General features: G+C 34.3%; 1 protein-coding gene across 1 annotated transcript; it reads left to right on the top strand.

Moving 5' to 3' along the window:
• The first annotated feature begins 584 nt into the window (after nt 1-584).
• On the top strand, nt 585-5,248 carry LOC111915347 (serine/threonine-protein kinase haspin homolog). Its single transcript, XM_023911012.3, has 15 exons — nt 585-720; nt 796-919; nt 1,244-1,327; nt 1,434-1,524; nt 1,654-2,219; nt 2,323-2,446; nt 2,554-2,663; nt 2,807-2,918; nt 3,010-3,102; nt 3,243-3,304; nt 3,404-3,534; nt 4,275-4,345; nt 4,445-4,497; nt 4,630-4,696; nt 4,978-5,248. The coding sequence occupies exons 1-15, from the start codon at nt 705-707 to the stop codon at nt 5,095-5,097; spliced, it is 1,824 nt and encodes a 607-aa protein (XP_023766780.1). The 5' UTR covers nt 585-704; the 3' UTR covers nt 5,098-5,248.
• Nucleotides 5,249-15,943: the final 10,695 nt, after the last annotated feature.

Here is a 15,943-nt window from a genome sequence, read left to right as displayed (position 1 = left end):
TCGCGCCCTACGAGCCATCATGCTTCCCTTTTATTCGTTCGCCTGCTTCGTTCGCAACTTCGTATCCGTCTCTCTTTTGCCCGATCAGTCAAAGCGACGAGGGAAAAAGCCCTAAATCCTTTTCAACTTGATGAATTGTCAAAATAACCCCTACTACAACATTCCCTTTTAATATAATTCCCAATGGAGACGAGATGGGAAGTTCTTCAGTTAAGAGAGAGAGAGAGAGAGAGAGAGAGAGAGAGAGAGAGAGAGAGAGAGAGAGAGAGAGAGAGAGAGAGGGAGGGAGGGAGGGAGGGAGGGAGGGAGGGAGGGAGGGAGGGAGGGAGGGAGGGAGGGAGAGAGTGCTGGGTAAGATTTTATTTTTTATTTTTTTTAATTATTTAAATACCAAACTAAATAAAGAAAATAGAAAAAGAAATGGAAAATGGTAAAATCGACTTTTCAAGTTTTTTTGGACCAAAAACAATGAAAAACCTTGATTTTAAACCTTCGGTGCAAGCCGGAAACTTTTTGGACAGGTTTTTGCAAACCACAAACACCAAATTAAATTTGTAGTTTTGTCCACATATATACTTCCCGCTATTCTCCTCTCTTTTCAAATCCAACTGCGAATTAAATATTGTTTGTCAGACACCTCGCCAGTCGTCCCTGTTCATCAACTACGCACTTGATTGATTACATTCCCATTGAGTACAGATTCTATGACTTCCCGTGCAGGTAAACAAAGATGCAAGCCCTAATTTGTTAGTTGCATTTTATTACTAAAAGTTATGTAATTTAACCTTTTCTTAGGTGAAAAGAAAGTCGATCTCTGGTCACAGATTGCAGCAACCGAATCGGATAATGAACTTCAACAACAGCAAACCGCCATTGTTTACAAACGCAAACAAACCCAAAATGAAAGCCTACCAACCACGTGAGTTGCTCATTTCTAGTTAATATAGTGATTTAGCAAACTCTGTACACTATTCGTCATCGTTTACATTTTATTTTCACAGTTTTACCTAAAAATTGTACCTTTCATAGTACCCTTTTAACAGATTAATGGAGTCGAGCTTGTTTCTTTAGAAACCGAACTGTTATTATAAATTTCGAACCTAAGCATTTTAGGGTTTTAAGTTTTAACACTCAAAACTCAAATGTGGAAGCGGGTAGCAGCAGTTTCTATCTTCAATGTCTGTATGTTTTTTTAATAAAATAATTTACAAGCTTGTGTTTAACGACACTTGCTCCACTCCAGGAAGCAGTTGAGTTCTATTCAGAAGAATCGGGTGAGTTTAGTTCCAGGGAAGAGGATCAGTTGGAATCGTTCTCTCTTCATCAGGTTTTACTCTAACTTATCAAATGAATTTTATTCCATTCCAGTTGATAATAAAATACTAGTTTTAACGGATATATATGCACCCTTTGCTTTTACATTCAATTTTCAGAGGGAGGACAAGTATTGCTGTTGCTGCCTGTGTTGAATATGGACCCAAAAAGGAGAAGCAGATAAGAAAACAGAAGCCTCCCCTTTCTAGAGTATGATTCTTTTACTTCTAACTTGGATTTCTTGTCCCCATAGCAGAATTACCTAATTTGCATCTCACATGATGCTTTTGGGATTGTTGGAAGAATAAGCTTTTTACAGAATCATGTGAACTTGTTCAGGCAAAAGGTGCACCACCTCAAAACTTTGATAAGGAGCGTGCATACTTTGAGGAGGTTGATGCATTTGAATTGTTAGAGGAAAGTCCTTCACCTCAATGCAAGACTTGGGTTATGGGAAACAAAAATTATGTTCCTCAATCATCACATATATCATCAGTTTTGAAAAAATGGTTACTTGCCCACAAGCCAGATCACAGTTGTGGGCCCTCTACTTCACTTTCCAGGATCCTTGACACTCCTTTAGGGGATTCTATTCATGATGGAGTTTTGGATTTATCAAGCTTAAAAACTTCTTTAGAAACAGTTTCTCAGGCCAACAAAGGTTTCAAATCAAACCAAAATAAGATTGTGGGAAGTGATGTTCTTCAAAGTCATACCTCTTCCACAAAGAGAATTCAGAATTTGAGTGAAAGTGATTCTGAAGAAATTGAATATGTGATTCGTAATCTCTCTCTATCATCCCAAAACTCTTTGAATGAGCAACAATGGGATCCGTTATTAGCACTGTTAGCAGTTTGTGGACAGTCTTCTCCATCAACATTTTCAGATGTGTTATCTCAATATTGGTTGGTTTTCTTTTACAATTTACATATATATTATATTTTATCTAAGTATATGTATTTAAAGAATAAAGATACCATTTGACACATGGATCTTTTGTGAATGCAGTGATCTCCAAAGTATTGCAAAGGTAGGTGAAGGTACATATGGGGAAGTTTTTATTGCTGGTGGAACTGTTTGCAAAGTTGTTCCATTTGATGGAGACTCATTAGTCAATGGGGAAGTTCAAAAGGTACTTTTTTTTTTTTTTAAACCTCTTGATCTTTCATCTAAAAAATGAACTTCAATGAGAAGCTGCTAATGGCTTGTGTTTTTATTTATTTATTTATTGTGGTATAGAAAGCTGAAGAATTGCTTGAGGAAGTTATGCTTTCACTGACACTGAATCAATTAAGGGGACATGATAATCATATTCATAATGTTTGCCCTACATTCATACATACATTAGGGTAAGTATTCATTTTATTAGAGTTTCTCTATTTATATATATATTATACAGACGGTTTATATGTTCCTAGATCAACTTTTATAAACAGTATATAAGTTGATAACAAAATAATTGTTTAAAGAATTTTTTGTCCTCTTTTTGCAGTTTAAGGGTATGTACAGGTGCTTATGATGATGAAATGATAAGAGCATGGGTAGAATGGGACAAAAAGCATAATTCAGAGAATGATCATCCTTCAGAGTTTTCTGAAAAGCAGGTTGCAAATCATGATAATTCCATTTACTATTTTTTAATTTTTAATAATAATGTAGCTTTTTAATTTCTAACAAATTTATGCTTTCTCTCAGCGATTTGTTGTGTTTGTTCAAGAACATGGTGGACAGGATCTCGAGAGCTTTGTGCTTCTGAGCTTCAGTGAGGCACAAAGTTTGCTAGTTCAAGTATGTTGCTACTTTCATTTTTTCTACTTTTCTAGATTGCTTTATTGTAACATTTTCCTTTTATTTTTTCTTATTACACCATTATACTTTACACTTAATTTTTACTATTGTTCTAATGGACAATTTCATTATGTATCCAGGTTACTGTTGCTTTGGCAGTGGCAGAAGCTGCATTTGAGTTTGAACACAGGGATTTGCACTGGTTTAATATCCTTCATAATCATAATCATAAATATATTTTTGGTTAATTTTTATTACCTGTTGAGCTTTTTGTAAACTGTTATTACCTGTATATATATAGGGGGAATATTCTGTTGAGCCGAAAAGGTTGTAAAACATTAGAGTTTGTTCTTGATGGGAAGAAAATGCATGTCAAGACACATGGACTTGTGGCATCAATCATTGATTTTACACTTTCAAGGATCAATACAGGTTTTTTTTTTTGACTTAATTAACTTAATGGGGGAAATGAGTCAAACGACTTAATTGAGTAAGCTATATATGGATATGCCTCTTTTGAATTAATGTAGAAAGAATGACTTGTTATTGAAAGTCATAAAAACCGACTTTTCTCATTAAGTTGCAACTTTTTATAAAGTTATGGATTTACTCCAAATGTTTGATTTGTTGCACAAATGGTCCCTAAACCGTAGTTTTTTTTTTTGGGTACCTAATGTCTCTGTAAAGTGCAGTCATATGATCTCATACACAAGGGCAATTTCGTCCTCCCCCCCTCTTTGTGCCCATCTAATAGCAACATTCATTGTTGTCACATCATAGGATTGTACTTAGATGGATATACGAGAGAGAAATATAAAAGGACAAAATTGACCTTGTGTACAAGGCATATTGACTGCACTTAACAAAGGCAGTTTTAACACTGTATGTGTAATGTGTTAGGACAAAACATGCAACAAAAATAAAGCTTTAGGGAGTTGGGGCCATATTTGGATTATCATCCATAACTTTTGACTTAGCAAATGTACAAAAAGTTTTATAATTTGTCATTTATAGTTATAGATTTACCCTCATTTTAATACTTTTTAGATATCATTTATCTGGAAAACATTTTATCTAGACAACACAAAAAATGGAATAAAAAAGAAACAGGGTTTAAGTATTTATTTATTTATTTATTTCTGAAATACAAAACAACAATTTTTGGTTTTCAGGTGAAGATATTTTATTTCTGGATCTATCATTGGACCCTGGACTCTTTGAAGGCCCAAAAGGAGATGAACAGGTAACGCAAACATAATTTATTGATATCTTCTAACAACTTAATCTTAATTTTTTTTATTTTTTATTTTTTAATATTTTTATATTGTATTGTTATGTGCAGTCGGAAACTTATAGGAAAATGAAAGAAGCCACCGAAGATTGCTGGGAAGGAAGGTATGATAACTGGGAATCTACTAATTTTGAATAACTTTTGATATTTAGTAAGACGATGAAAGTATATATTTTACATTAAGGAAATTCTATAAAAAAGTTGAAATGCACACACCCTTCTCTTTCATCTTACAGTTTCCCAAAGACAAATGTGTTGTGGTTGCAATACCTGGTTGACGTTTTGCTGCGGAAAAAAGTTTATGTAAGTGATATATATATATATATATATATATATATATATATATATATATATATATATATATATATATATATATATATATATATATATATATATATATATATATATATGAGAAATTAAATATCCTTCTACTTTTTGTTCCTACAAATCTTCCTATCCAATTAAATGATGACATGTGTTACATTTAATGCTCATTTAATGATATTTTAGTATACTAAAATATCACATACTAAAATAACACATGTCATCATTTAATTGGATAGATATTGCAATTTTTTTGACAGGATCGAACATCTAAAGACACGAGAGAGTTGCGTTCTCTGAAAAAGCGGTTAAACAGTTACGAGTCGGCAAAAGAATCGATTGGTGATCCTTTCTTCAGTGACTTGATTGTTAATGAATAGTAGGAATTGAAATGATTGTGAAAGGTTCAAGTTATATTTGACCTTTTTTTGGTTTCTAACTTTGAAAAGAATATCTAAGAAAGGGATTTGTTTATATGGCATCATGTGCATGTGTGTCACCTTATCTAAAAACCGGCTACTTTAGTGTGTACATTGTCGTTTCTCGCATCATCTTATCTTTCTTTTTGCTTTTTGTTTGTATAAAAAATGGATAATTATGTTTATACACTCACGGTTTTGGTGATTTAATCACTTTTAGTTACTATTTAATATGCAGTAATTGAAAGTGTTTTGTCAATTGACGCAACATGGTTTATGATAAACAAACAAGAATATCGAGATTGAACGGCGTGAAAAACTTTTCTTGGCTAATATTTTGACCATCCATTCTCCATCAGATATTAACAAATCAAAATTAAGAAGTTCAATGACAATTCGTGTTAGATTTGTTTGTTTTAGATGGTAAGAAATAGGGATGAGAGTGAGTCCAGACTCGGATCCGGAAAACCTAGGAACCGGTTAATGAGATTTTATTGGATTGGTATATAGAACCGGTTCCGGTTCGGTTTCGGGTAAAGTGGATCTAGAACCAGGAAATCCGGAAACATTAAAGTAGGTCAGGTGGAACCGGGTAAAGTGGGTCTACAACCAGAAAACCTGGGAAATCTGGAATTTTTTGGTAATTAGTTAGTGGTTGAACTTCGAATTTTTTTAACTTTGATATCCCAACTTTGGGGACAATAAGTCATTGAATATTAAACCAAAATGACAAAATTATAGTCTAAAATTATGTACAAACTTTATACTACAGGTTGAAAAAAACCTCATGATAATCCGACTTCAAACGAATTACATATGCATTTTTAAAACATCACAAAATATAAAAATAAAGCTGAAAAACAGAAAATTCACAACATTGATATCCTGATTTTGGGGGACCGTAAGTCAATTAATATGAAACCAAAAATGACAAAATCATAGTCTAAAATCATGTACAAACTCTAAACTATATGTTGAAAAAAAACCTGATGGTAATCCGACTTCAAACGAATTATATATGCATTTTTAAAATTACACGAAACATAAAAATAAAACTGAAAAACAGAAAATTCACAGCATTGATATCGGGACTTTGGGGGACTGTACGTCTATGAATATGAAACCAAAAATGATAAAATTATAGTCTAAAGTCATTTACAAACTCTAAACTACACTTTCCAAAAAAACCTCATGGTAATCCGACTTCAAATGAATTAGATATGCATTTTTAAAATTTCACAAAATGTAAAAATAAATTTGAAAAACAAAAAATTCACAGCTTTGATATCCAAACTTTGGGAGACTGTAAGTCAATGAATATTAACTCAAAAATGACAAAATTATAGTGTAAAATCATATACAAACTATAAACTAAAACCTCATTCCAATACGACTTCAAATGAATGAATAGTCATGTTTTAAACTTTTCATAAAAACCGATTTTGGTTTCTAACACGGTTCCGATTCTTAAACCCGGTATACCCGGACCCGAAACCCGGATTACCCAAAACCGGTTTCTACATATTCCGGTTTTAATGGTTCCGGTTCTAGTTCGATTCCGGTTCCGATCCGGTTTTCCGGCTCTAAATCTCATCCCTAGTAAGAAATAAGAATTTTGAGACACGAAATTAATTATACATTAAGGGTTATATTACGTTTCAAACTAGTTTTGGAACAACTGACTCTTGGTGGTACCATAGACGGAGCTACATGGGAGGTCGAGGTTGTCCGTGTTACCCCCTTAAATTTCGTTCACTAATATATATATTTTTTGGGTTTTCTTTTAATAAGAGTGTGACCCTTGGAACCAAACTCATTTAACTCGAACCCGAAAAAATCATATTGTATATTATACGGTAAAAATATTCTGGTACCCCTGAACTTTTGTTCTGAATTCCGCCGCAGGATGATATCGGCAGGCACCTCCATGGCAAACGTCACTGTACATTCCTCTTGACACTGTCGTTTGTTTAGCTTATAAAAGTATGAATTTCACACCTTGTTACGCATAAACTGTTACAACAGGAGCCTAATGTTTGAGGTGCACAATTCTATATAAAAGGTTTAAGGTTCAAATCCTACGTGCCCAAAATATAATCGGTGATATGTGATTCGTGATTTAACCTTAGGTTATGGGCCTCAAGGTGAGGTTGTCCAAATGAGGTTGTTATCTTTATTTTATTTTATTTATTTACTTATTTTTATTTATTTATTTATTTATTTATTTTATTTTTTTATTTTTTGAAATCTTTTTTAAACATAAATCTTCTCTTATGTATTTACCTAGATCTCAATTACCTAAATACTTGATAAGACCAACATAGCTAATAAAAAGCCAGATAGTTTTTTCTTCTAAATAAGACCGTGTGTTTTTTTTTTTTTTTTTTACAATTTGACACTTTTAATGGGTTTACCAATAATCTTCCGTTTAGACAACTTTTCAAAAAATACTTAATTTTTTTTCGAAAAAACCTTCACATTTATATTCATTTTTTTTTTCCGAATTAAACATCAACATTTTTTTTCTCCTAAACAAGACTTTGTACCTTTTTTTTTTGTCATTTTTTACAATTTGACACTTTTAATAGATTTATTGACAATCTTCGGCTTTAGACAACTTTTCAAAAACCCTCAACTTTTTTTTTTCCAGAAAAAAACCCCATTTATATATATATATATATATATATATATATATATATATATATATATATATATATATATATATATATATATATATATATATATATATATATATATTATGGAATCTAATTTTAGCTTTCATGTTTTCCTAATAAGAAACATTTTTTTATTTTAAAAGTTATTTGATCCATAATAATGTTTTTATATTCATTTGAGACCCAATTTTTGTTTCTTTCTAAACAAATTTTATTATTTTGGCTCATAATTGTCATGTTGGTTTTGTTGTTCATTATAGCGTTTTAATTGTTTTCAACACTAGAATTTGAAGAAAACATTTAAATTGTTCAAAACAAAGAGAAAGGCTATAATGTCTAATTCTTATTGACAAAATGCATATTAAAATCTATTTGTACTATGCTTGAAGATTGTATCATGTGAGAAACAATGATCTAAGTTGGCTTCATATCTTAGGTTGTTTTAAAAATCAAACATAAACACAACTTCACACACCAATCTATGTGGAATCTAATATAAGCTTCATGTTTTCCCCGTTAGAAACATTGTTAAGCCAGATTTGACAATTGTTCTTCGTCTGCTACAAATTTTAAACATACTTCAAATAGATTTTTGATATCAATTTTGCCAAAAACAATTCAACATCCTTTTATTGGTTCTGAAAAAAAAATCAATGTTTACTTTAGATTTCAATCGTTAAAAAGGTACCAAAACACCATAAACAAGAATACTAAGAAAAACATAAGAATTATTAGTTAAAACGATTTTTTTTGGTTAAATGTAAGGGTTTTTTAGGGGAAAAATATTTGAGGTTTTTTTCCGAAAAAGAAAATGCAAGGGATTTTCTTAAAAGCTTGTCTAAAACTAAAAAGATTACTTGTAAATATGCTAAACGGGTCAAATAAAAAAACAAGATTTAAAAAAAAAATTAAAATTACTTAATGATATTTTATAATATCAACCCTAAAAAGCTTATTTCTTTATCACTTAATAATGTAATTTCCTCGTCTCCTTCTCTTATTAGCAAATTAGACTCTTAGTTTAATTAACATCGATTTTTTTTATTTGTGTGTGTGTGTGTGGGGGGGGGGGGGGGATTTTAATAGAAACTAGCATGACACTTGAAAGAGTTCATTACAAAAAAAATAGAAGCTAAATATTTGAATTATAGAGTCAAGAAGTCCACCAACTTAGCTTTGCTACACATCCTGGAAATAAAAAAAAAAACCCTATCAACCACCTCATAAAAACAAAGATTTCCTAGATAATACCATTCCAAACAGAATGAAATTACGAAAATTCCATAAACAAAAAAAAAAGTAAATACCACAGCCTCAAAAGCCTTCCTTTTCCCACCCATCAATGTGAGTGTATCCAACCAAGAAACCATAGTTTGCATGGAAATTGTATCAAGAATTGTGAGATGTCACCAAATAACAATATGTCTCCATAACTCTATAAGCTCAGTGCAACATGTGAACATATGATTTACCGTCTCGACTGAATGAAAACAACCAGAGCATAAGATCGAGTCCACCTCAATACCCATATATAATAATCTTTATATAGTAGGAATAGAAAAAACAACAAATGCCATGTAACTCCAAGCTTCAGGTATGTTTCTTTTAAGTAAATTAATATGTTAGATGTTGGATTTCTGGTGGCCACGACATGGTGATGGAGTCCCAAGGCGTGGCCAATGCTAAATTTTTGTGGGCACTAAGCTAGTGCCAAGACGTGGCCAAGGCCAAAGTTTCGTGGGCTCTACAACTAGCAAGATCATCTTTGGTGGGTTAAACTTGTTTTATGTTATTCAAAATAATCAAGTCTTCCGTTGCCTAAATCTTATGTTTTTGAAAATATGTTTTGAATAAAAACCCAACAATTGGTTTGGTTAGATTTTTTGATTTTTGGAAATCTTAGTTTTTGGAGAATATGGATAACTTGGTTATGTATAAAAAACAAGTTCAAACATATTTTCTTTGACAACTTTATAATTGTGACAAAAGTTTCATGCATAATTTGTTATTTAAAGTAGTCTTCGAAAAACAAAGGTTGTTTAATGTGTATGTTCATATGTATGATGTCCATAAACTAGCCAAGAACCATTATGTTTGTTGTATTTGGTGTTCTTATTATAAAAATGATTATAATAATTTATGTATTCATATGGTATGTGTCACACCTCCAAACCAGACCGACGGAAACGTCTGGGGCGGATAGAGTGACTTCATGTGTAATATCATAAGAATTTAGTATAAATGAATCATAGCAACACAAACATTCATACATTAAGAATACAAGGTTACATTGTTTACAAAATTTATTTGCTCCAAAAGTTAAGTACAAATAATTGAAATGTAGAAATCATTAGGGGTGTTCAAAAATATCCGCATCCGAAAATCCGATTCGAAATTATTCGAAATTTCGGATATTTGGATTTTCGGATATCCGATTTTTCGGATTCGGATACGGATAGTGAATTTATAAAGTTTCGGATATTTCGGATATCCGATATCCGAAAAAAATAATTTTTCTTTATTTTTTAATATTTTAAAATGAGAAATTAGAAACATTGACATGCTTAATGGACTAATGTTCCCCACCATTTTCAACTTTTTCGTGATCATTTTTTCCAAACTTTTATTGCAAACCTTTCCATTTACAATCATTATATATTTGTTTGTTATAATCCTGGTTCGTTGGCTTATAATCAAAAAGTATTAAGTAAATGCTACATATATTTATTTGTTGTTATCGATATCCATCTATGTCGCAAGATTTAACATAGTTTCTATTATTAATTTTAAGAGTTGCGGTGATTTTACGGATCGGATGTTCAGATGTGGATATTTATTTAAAAATAATGAAATTCGGATATCCGGTTTAATATCCGAATCCGTATCCAAAATTTCGGATATCCGAAATTTCAGATACGGATTCGGATATCAAAAATCAACTATCCGAATTTTCGGATATCCGAAATTCGGATATCCGAATTTTTGGATATCCGGTTTTGAACACCCCTAGAAATCATGATGTAGTGACTCCTGTCCTCAAAACGTTTTTGTAATCCTTGTTCACTGGTTTCCTGAGAATACAACCAGTTTTGAAAAGTGTCAACATTAAAGTTGGTGAGTTCATAAACATTTTTGTATGAATAAGATCTGTAATTTTCCTTGTAAACGATAGCGTAAAACTTTTTAAAAAATCCAATATTTTCTTAAATGTAAACTGTAGTCTTAGAACCCCAAGACCAAAAATATAAGTAATGCTGTATTGTAAAGTAGTATCATATAGCTTTATATATTTTATAAAACCAAATGAAGAAGCATTAGCCCCATCAACCAAATGATTGTTAATACCCTATGTGAGTTATTATAACGATGCTTAATACGACTAGTGGCTTGTACGACATTCTTCAGGTGTCGGAGCTGGTAGACATTTGTCACCCTAGACTCCCGGTCTAACTGTAGCGAACAGATTAGGTGTGGGGTTGTCAATCCCGTATAGATCTATACACAACGGTCTCACTCTCCCTCCAGGAGGCTCTGGTTATAATGCAGGACTTAAGGTGCACTTTAAGTAAAGTACGTGAAGAGAGTGTGTCTCACAAACTGTACTAACGGTTTACGTGTAATGTAGTGAAAATCCTTTTTGTATGTAGAAGCATTTCCTTTCCATAGAAGTTTTTATAGAGTGACATAATTATAGTTTGAAATAATTATCTGTGATAGTCCCGAAAACTGATAACTAGTTTGAAGGAACCACAAACTATACCCATTATAGTTTAACTGAAAAAGTTGTGGAGTTAATGAAATATAAACCCATTTATACATTTTATTATACAAAATAATATGTTTAGAATATTCATAATTTGGTTACAACCCAAGAGAATATTGTCTTAGAACAGTTATGAAAACTCATTCTTGATAGAAAATTTCCTTTTATCATAAAAGTCATAATTTTCCCATTTGTTCATGTAATATATTTAAACTTGTTTTTGTATAGTTATATACGATAGCTTAACCATATGGTGCATGAAAGCTTGAAATAACTAGTAAAATCACATAGCATGCACATAAAACCTTATACACAACATATAGATGGACACATATAACAACATTTTGCTATAATATAGTTTTGCTTGTATCCCCCACCCCCCCCCCCCCCCCCCCCAAAAAAAAACACATGAAAAATCTCGAAAAAGTTGGGGTATGAACTCACTTTTAGTGGTTTTGGTGGGTTGATTTGAAGAGATGTTGAGAAGATTTCAAGCCTAAACTCTTGATTGGAGTGGATGAACTTCCATGGAGATGGCTTTATCCTAAGGGTTTTAACACATTTAAAGTGTGTAAATGGAATGAACTAAACATAAGAATGTAAAGGATGATAAGAAATCTAGAATTTACTTACCAAAACCTAGGAAAAATGCTTGAAGAAATAAACCCCTTTAAAGCTTGGAACTTGACTTCTTGAGAGAAAATGGAGTTTTACAGTAAGTGGAATGGGATTTGTGGTATGTGAGGGAATGATTTCGTCCTTAATAAAAGAAAGGAGATTGATAGGATGTTTACTTGGTTATCTAAAGGTTAAAGCATGGATATTTGGTGGGTAATACGTGGGATACTGTTATTTTATTGGAAATAGGTGAGATATCAAATCCTAAAGTCAACTTTCCTTGCTTTATCCTTATCTTTGACCCCAAACCCTTTAAAATAGGTGAGATATCAAATCCTAAAGTCAACTTTCCTTGCTTTTTCCTTATCTTTGACCGCAAACCCTAGTATGACCGAAAATCACATGTGATTACGTTCCTAGGCTTGACTTTAACTAATTGATTTCGGTCCTAAGACTTTCCCATGGTGTTTTCGGCCTTAGTGGATCCTTAGTGTGTGTTTTCGGGCTTAGTGGGGTTGCATGGTGTTGATTTCAGTCTTAGTGCTTTCTAGACATGGTGTTTTCGGTTTTGAGTAATAGAAATCACAAAGATAGTGGCCTTAGAATTCGAGAAGTTAAGGTCATGGCATAAATACATGTCTTTGTGTTAAAACCATTTGATTCTTGTCTGATTTGCATTGATCTTTCAAGGTTTATTTCAACATGAATTTCCAAGTGTATATTATCTTTAATCATACAAATGGTGCCCTCTTGGATTTCAAATAACATTATTGCATCAAGTTACATAGATATACATTGTGGATACACTTATATACAAGACCCCTTAGACTTGGTTTGACCCAAAGTTTTCTAGTTGTAACATCATCCCCGCGTTAGAGGGAATTTCATCCCGAAATTTGCATCTTGGATGGGCTCTTACAAATAGAGAAAGAGTTGTGGGTACTTTTGTTTCATTTGATCTTCACACTCCCAAGTGAATTCGGATCCCTGTTTGGCGTTCCAACGGACCTTCATTATGGGTATTCGACTCTGCTTTATCCTCTTGACTTCCCTGTCCATTATTTCTACAGGCTCCTCGACGAAGTGGAGATTCTCGTTAACTCAATCTCATCAAGAGGGATGATGAGAGTTTCGTCGGATAGACATTTCTTCAGATTGGGCACGTGGAAAGTAGGATGTATATTGTTGAGTTCTTGTGGTAACCGAAGTTTATAAGCCACTGGACCGATCCTGGCAAGGATCTCGAATGGTCCAATGTACCTCGGATTCAATTTCCCACGTTTCCGAAAGTGTATCATCCCTTTCTAAGGCAAGACCTTGAACATCACGTGGTCACCGAATTGGAATTCCAAGGGTTTCCTTCGTTTATCGTGTAGCTCTTTTATCGGTCCCTGGATGCCTTTAGTCTTTCTCGAATTTAGACGATCTTTTTGGTGGTCTCCCTGATGATCTCAGGACCGATGAGTGCTGTCAGGTACTTGTCCTTTTGCTAGCTGTGTGTCTCCCACCTCAGCCCAACATAGAGGTGATCTGCATTTACATCCATATAGAGCTTCAAATGGTGCGACCTTGATGCTAGTGTGATAGCTATTGTTGTATGAAAATTCGATGAGTGGCAAGTAGGTATCCCACGCTTTGCCAAAATCTATCACGCAAGCTCTTAGCATGTCTTCTAGTGTCTGTATGGCCCTCTCATTTTGCCCGTCAGTCTGGGGATGATAGGTTGTACTCATATCGATTTGGTTTCCAGGGACTTTTGCAGCGACTGTCAAAACCATGAGGTAAATCTACTATCTCTGTCAGAGATAATAGATAGTAGCATGCCATGTAATCGTATGATTTCCTTATGTATGTCCTGGTCAGCTTCTCCATCTTGTCAGTCTCCTTGATTGGCTGGAAGTGGGCGGATTTAGTTAACCTGTCAACGATCACCCAGATGGTGTCAAGTCCACCCGCTGTCTTGGGCAACTTGGTTATGAAATACATGGTTATCCTCTCCCACTTCCACTCGGGTATGTATGGTTGTTGTAGTAGACCCGAGGGCTTCTGGTATTCTACCTTGAATTTGACGAAATTAGGAACTTGCCCATGTAGGTAGCGATTTCGGCTTTCATGTTCGGCCACCAATAAAGTTTCTTGAGCTCCAGGTACATTTTGTCTGAACCTGGATGGACGGAGTACCTTGTCTTGTAGGCTTCATTCATGACAACGTCTCTGTAACCACCAAACTTCAATGTCCAAATTCGATCCATGAGGTAGTAGGCTCCGTCGTCTTTGACTGTGAGGTTCTTATCCATCCCTCGCAAGGCTTCGTTTATGACGTTCTCAGGTTTTAAGGCTTCCAGCTGGGCCTCTTTGATTTGTGAAGACAAGTGAGAATGGATGGTCATGGTTAGTGTCTTTACTCGGCGTCCCGAGTATTCTTTCCGGCTTAGGGCATCTGCTACCACGTTGGCCTTGCCTAGATGATACCAGATCTCGCACTTGTAGTCGTTTAGTAGTTCTACCCATCACCGCTGCCTCATGTTGAGCTCCTTCTGGTTTAGGATGTGCTGGAGGCTTTTGTGATCCGTGAAAATGGTGCACTTTGTACCATAAAGGTAGTGCCTCCAGATCTTTAGAGCGAACACTACCGCTCCTAGCTCGAGGTCATGGGTGGTGTATTTCACCTCGTGGGTCTTTAGCTATCTTGACGCGTAGGCTATGACCTTTCCTCGCTGCATGAGTATGCAGCTTAATCCTTGATTAGGTGTGTCACAATAGACCACAAAGTCTTCCGTCCCCTTTGGCAGGGACAAGACCGGGGCGCTGCATAGAGCTTGTTTCAAGGTTTGGAAAGCAGCCTCTTGTTTCCTCCCCAGATGAAGGTTACACCCTTCCGAGTTAGGGCGGTGAGCGGTTTAGCGATTTTGGAGAAATTATGTATGAACCTCCTGTAGTAACCAGCTAGGCCTAAGAATTGCATGATCTCCATTTGGGTTCTTGGTGTTGCCCAATCTTCGATTGCCTTTATTTTGGAAGGGTCCACGTGTATCCCTTCTTTGCTAAGCACGTTCACCTAAGAAATCCACTCCACAGATCCAGAATTCGCATTTGGAGAGCTTCGCATACAGCTTCTCCACCCTTAATGTTTCCTAGACTTGCCACAGGTCTGGAATGTGCTCTTCCTCACTTTGTGAGTAGATTAGTATGTCATCAATGAATATTATCACGAATTTGTCTAGGTAGGGTCGACACACCCGGTTCATTAGGTCTATAAATGATGCAGGCGCATTTGTCAGACCAAAGGGCATTACTATGAATTCATAGTGACCGTAGTGAGTTTGAAATGCGGTCTTCAGAATATCTTCTTCCCGGAACTGTAGTTGGTGGTACCCGAATATTAGATCTTTCTTGGACAAGTAGTCCGAATCAGCCTACTTGGTATTAGTTGGGATTTGATCAACCCACCTTGCTCCTGAAATTTTTTAATACCGTGACACTCAACGGCCTAGGAAATGACAGTTGGGTTATGGACAGCAAGCGACTTACCATATTACTCATGATGGCTTTTGAGCATATCTACATTCATATGTGAATATGCAACCCTAATTGCTTTGGATCTATGTTTTCTCTATTAAACATACAAATATGAACACCAAAACAATAACCCTATAGACTAGCATACAATTTCAATTTCTATGTATAAATTAGGGTTAGATGATTACCTCACTTGTTATATTGTAATAACAAGAACAATCCTCGCTTGATC

The sequence above is a fragment of the Lactuca sativa genome, chromosome 9, assembly GCF_002870075.4.
Source record: "Lactuca sativa cultivar Salinas chromosome 9, Lsat_Salinas_v11, whole genome shotgun sequence".
NCBI classification, from domain to species: domain Eukaryota; kingdom Viridiplantae; phylum Streptophyta; class Magnoliopsida; order Asterales; family Asteraceae; genus Lactuca; species Lactuca sativa.
The sequence above is the reverse complement of the archived record's forward strand: the minus strand, read 5'-3'. Positions and strand labels throughout refer to the sequence as shown.

Excerpts from the sequence above, each read along its gene's own strand:
- LOC111915347 (XM_023911012.3), top strand. Across the intron at positions 920-1,243 it reads AATGAAAGCCTACCAACCAC|GAAGCAGTTGAGTTCTATTC; the intron begins GTGAGTTGCTCA and ends GCTCCACTCCAG. Across the intron at positions 1,525-1,653 it reads AGAAGCCTCCCCTTTCTAGA|GCAAAAGGTGCACCACCTCA; the intron begins GTATGATTCTTT and ends GAACTTGTTCAG.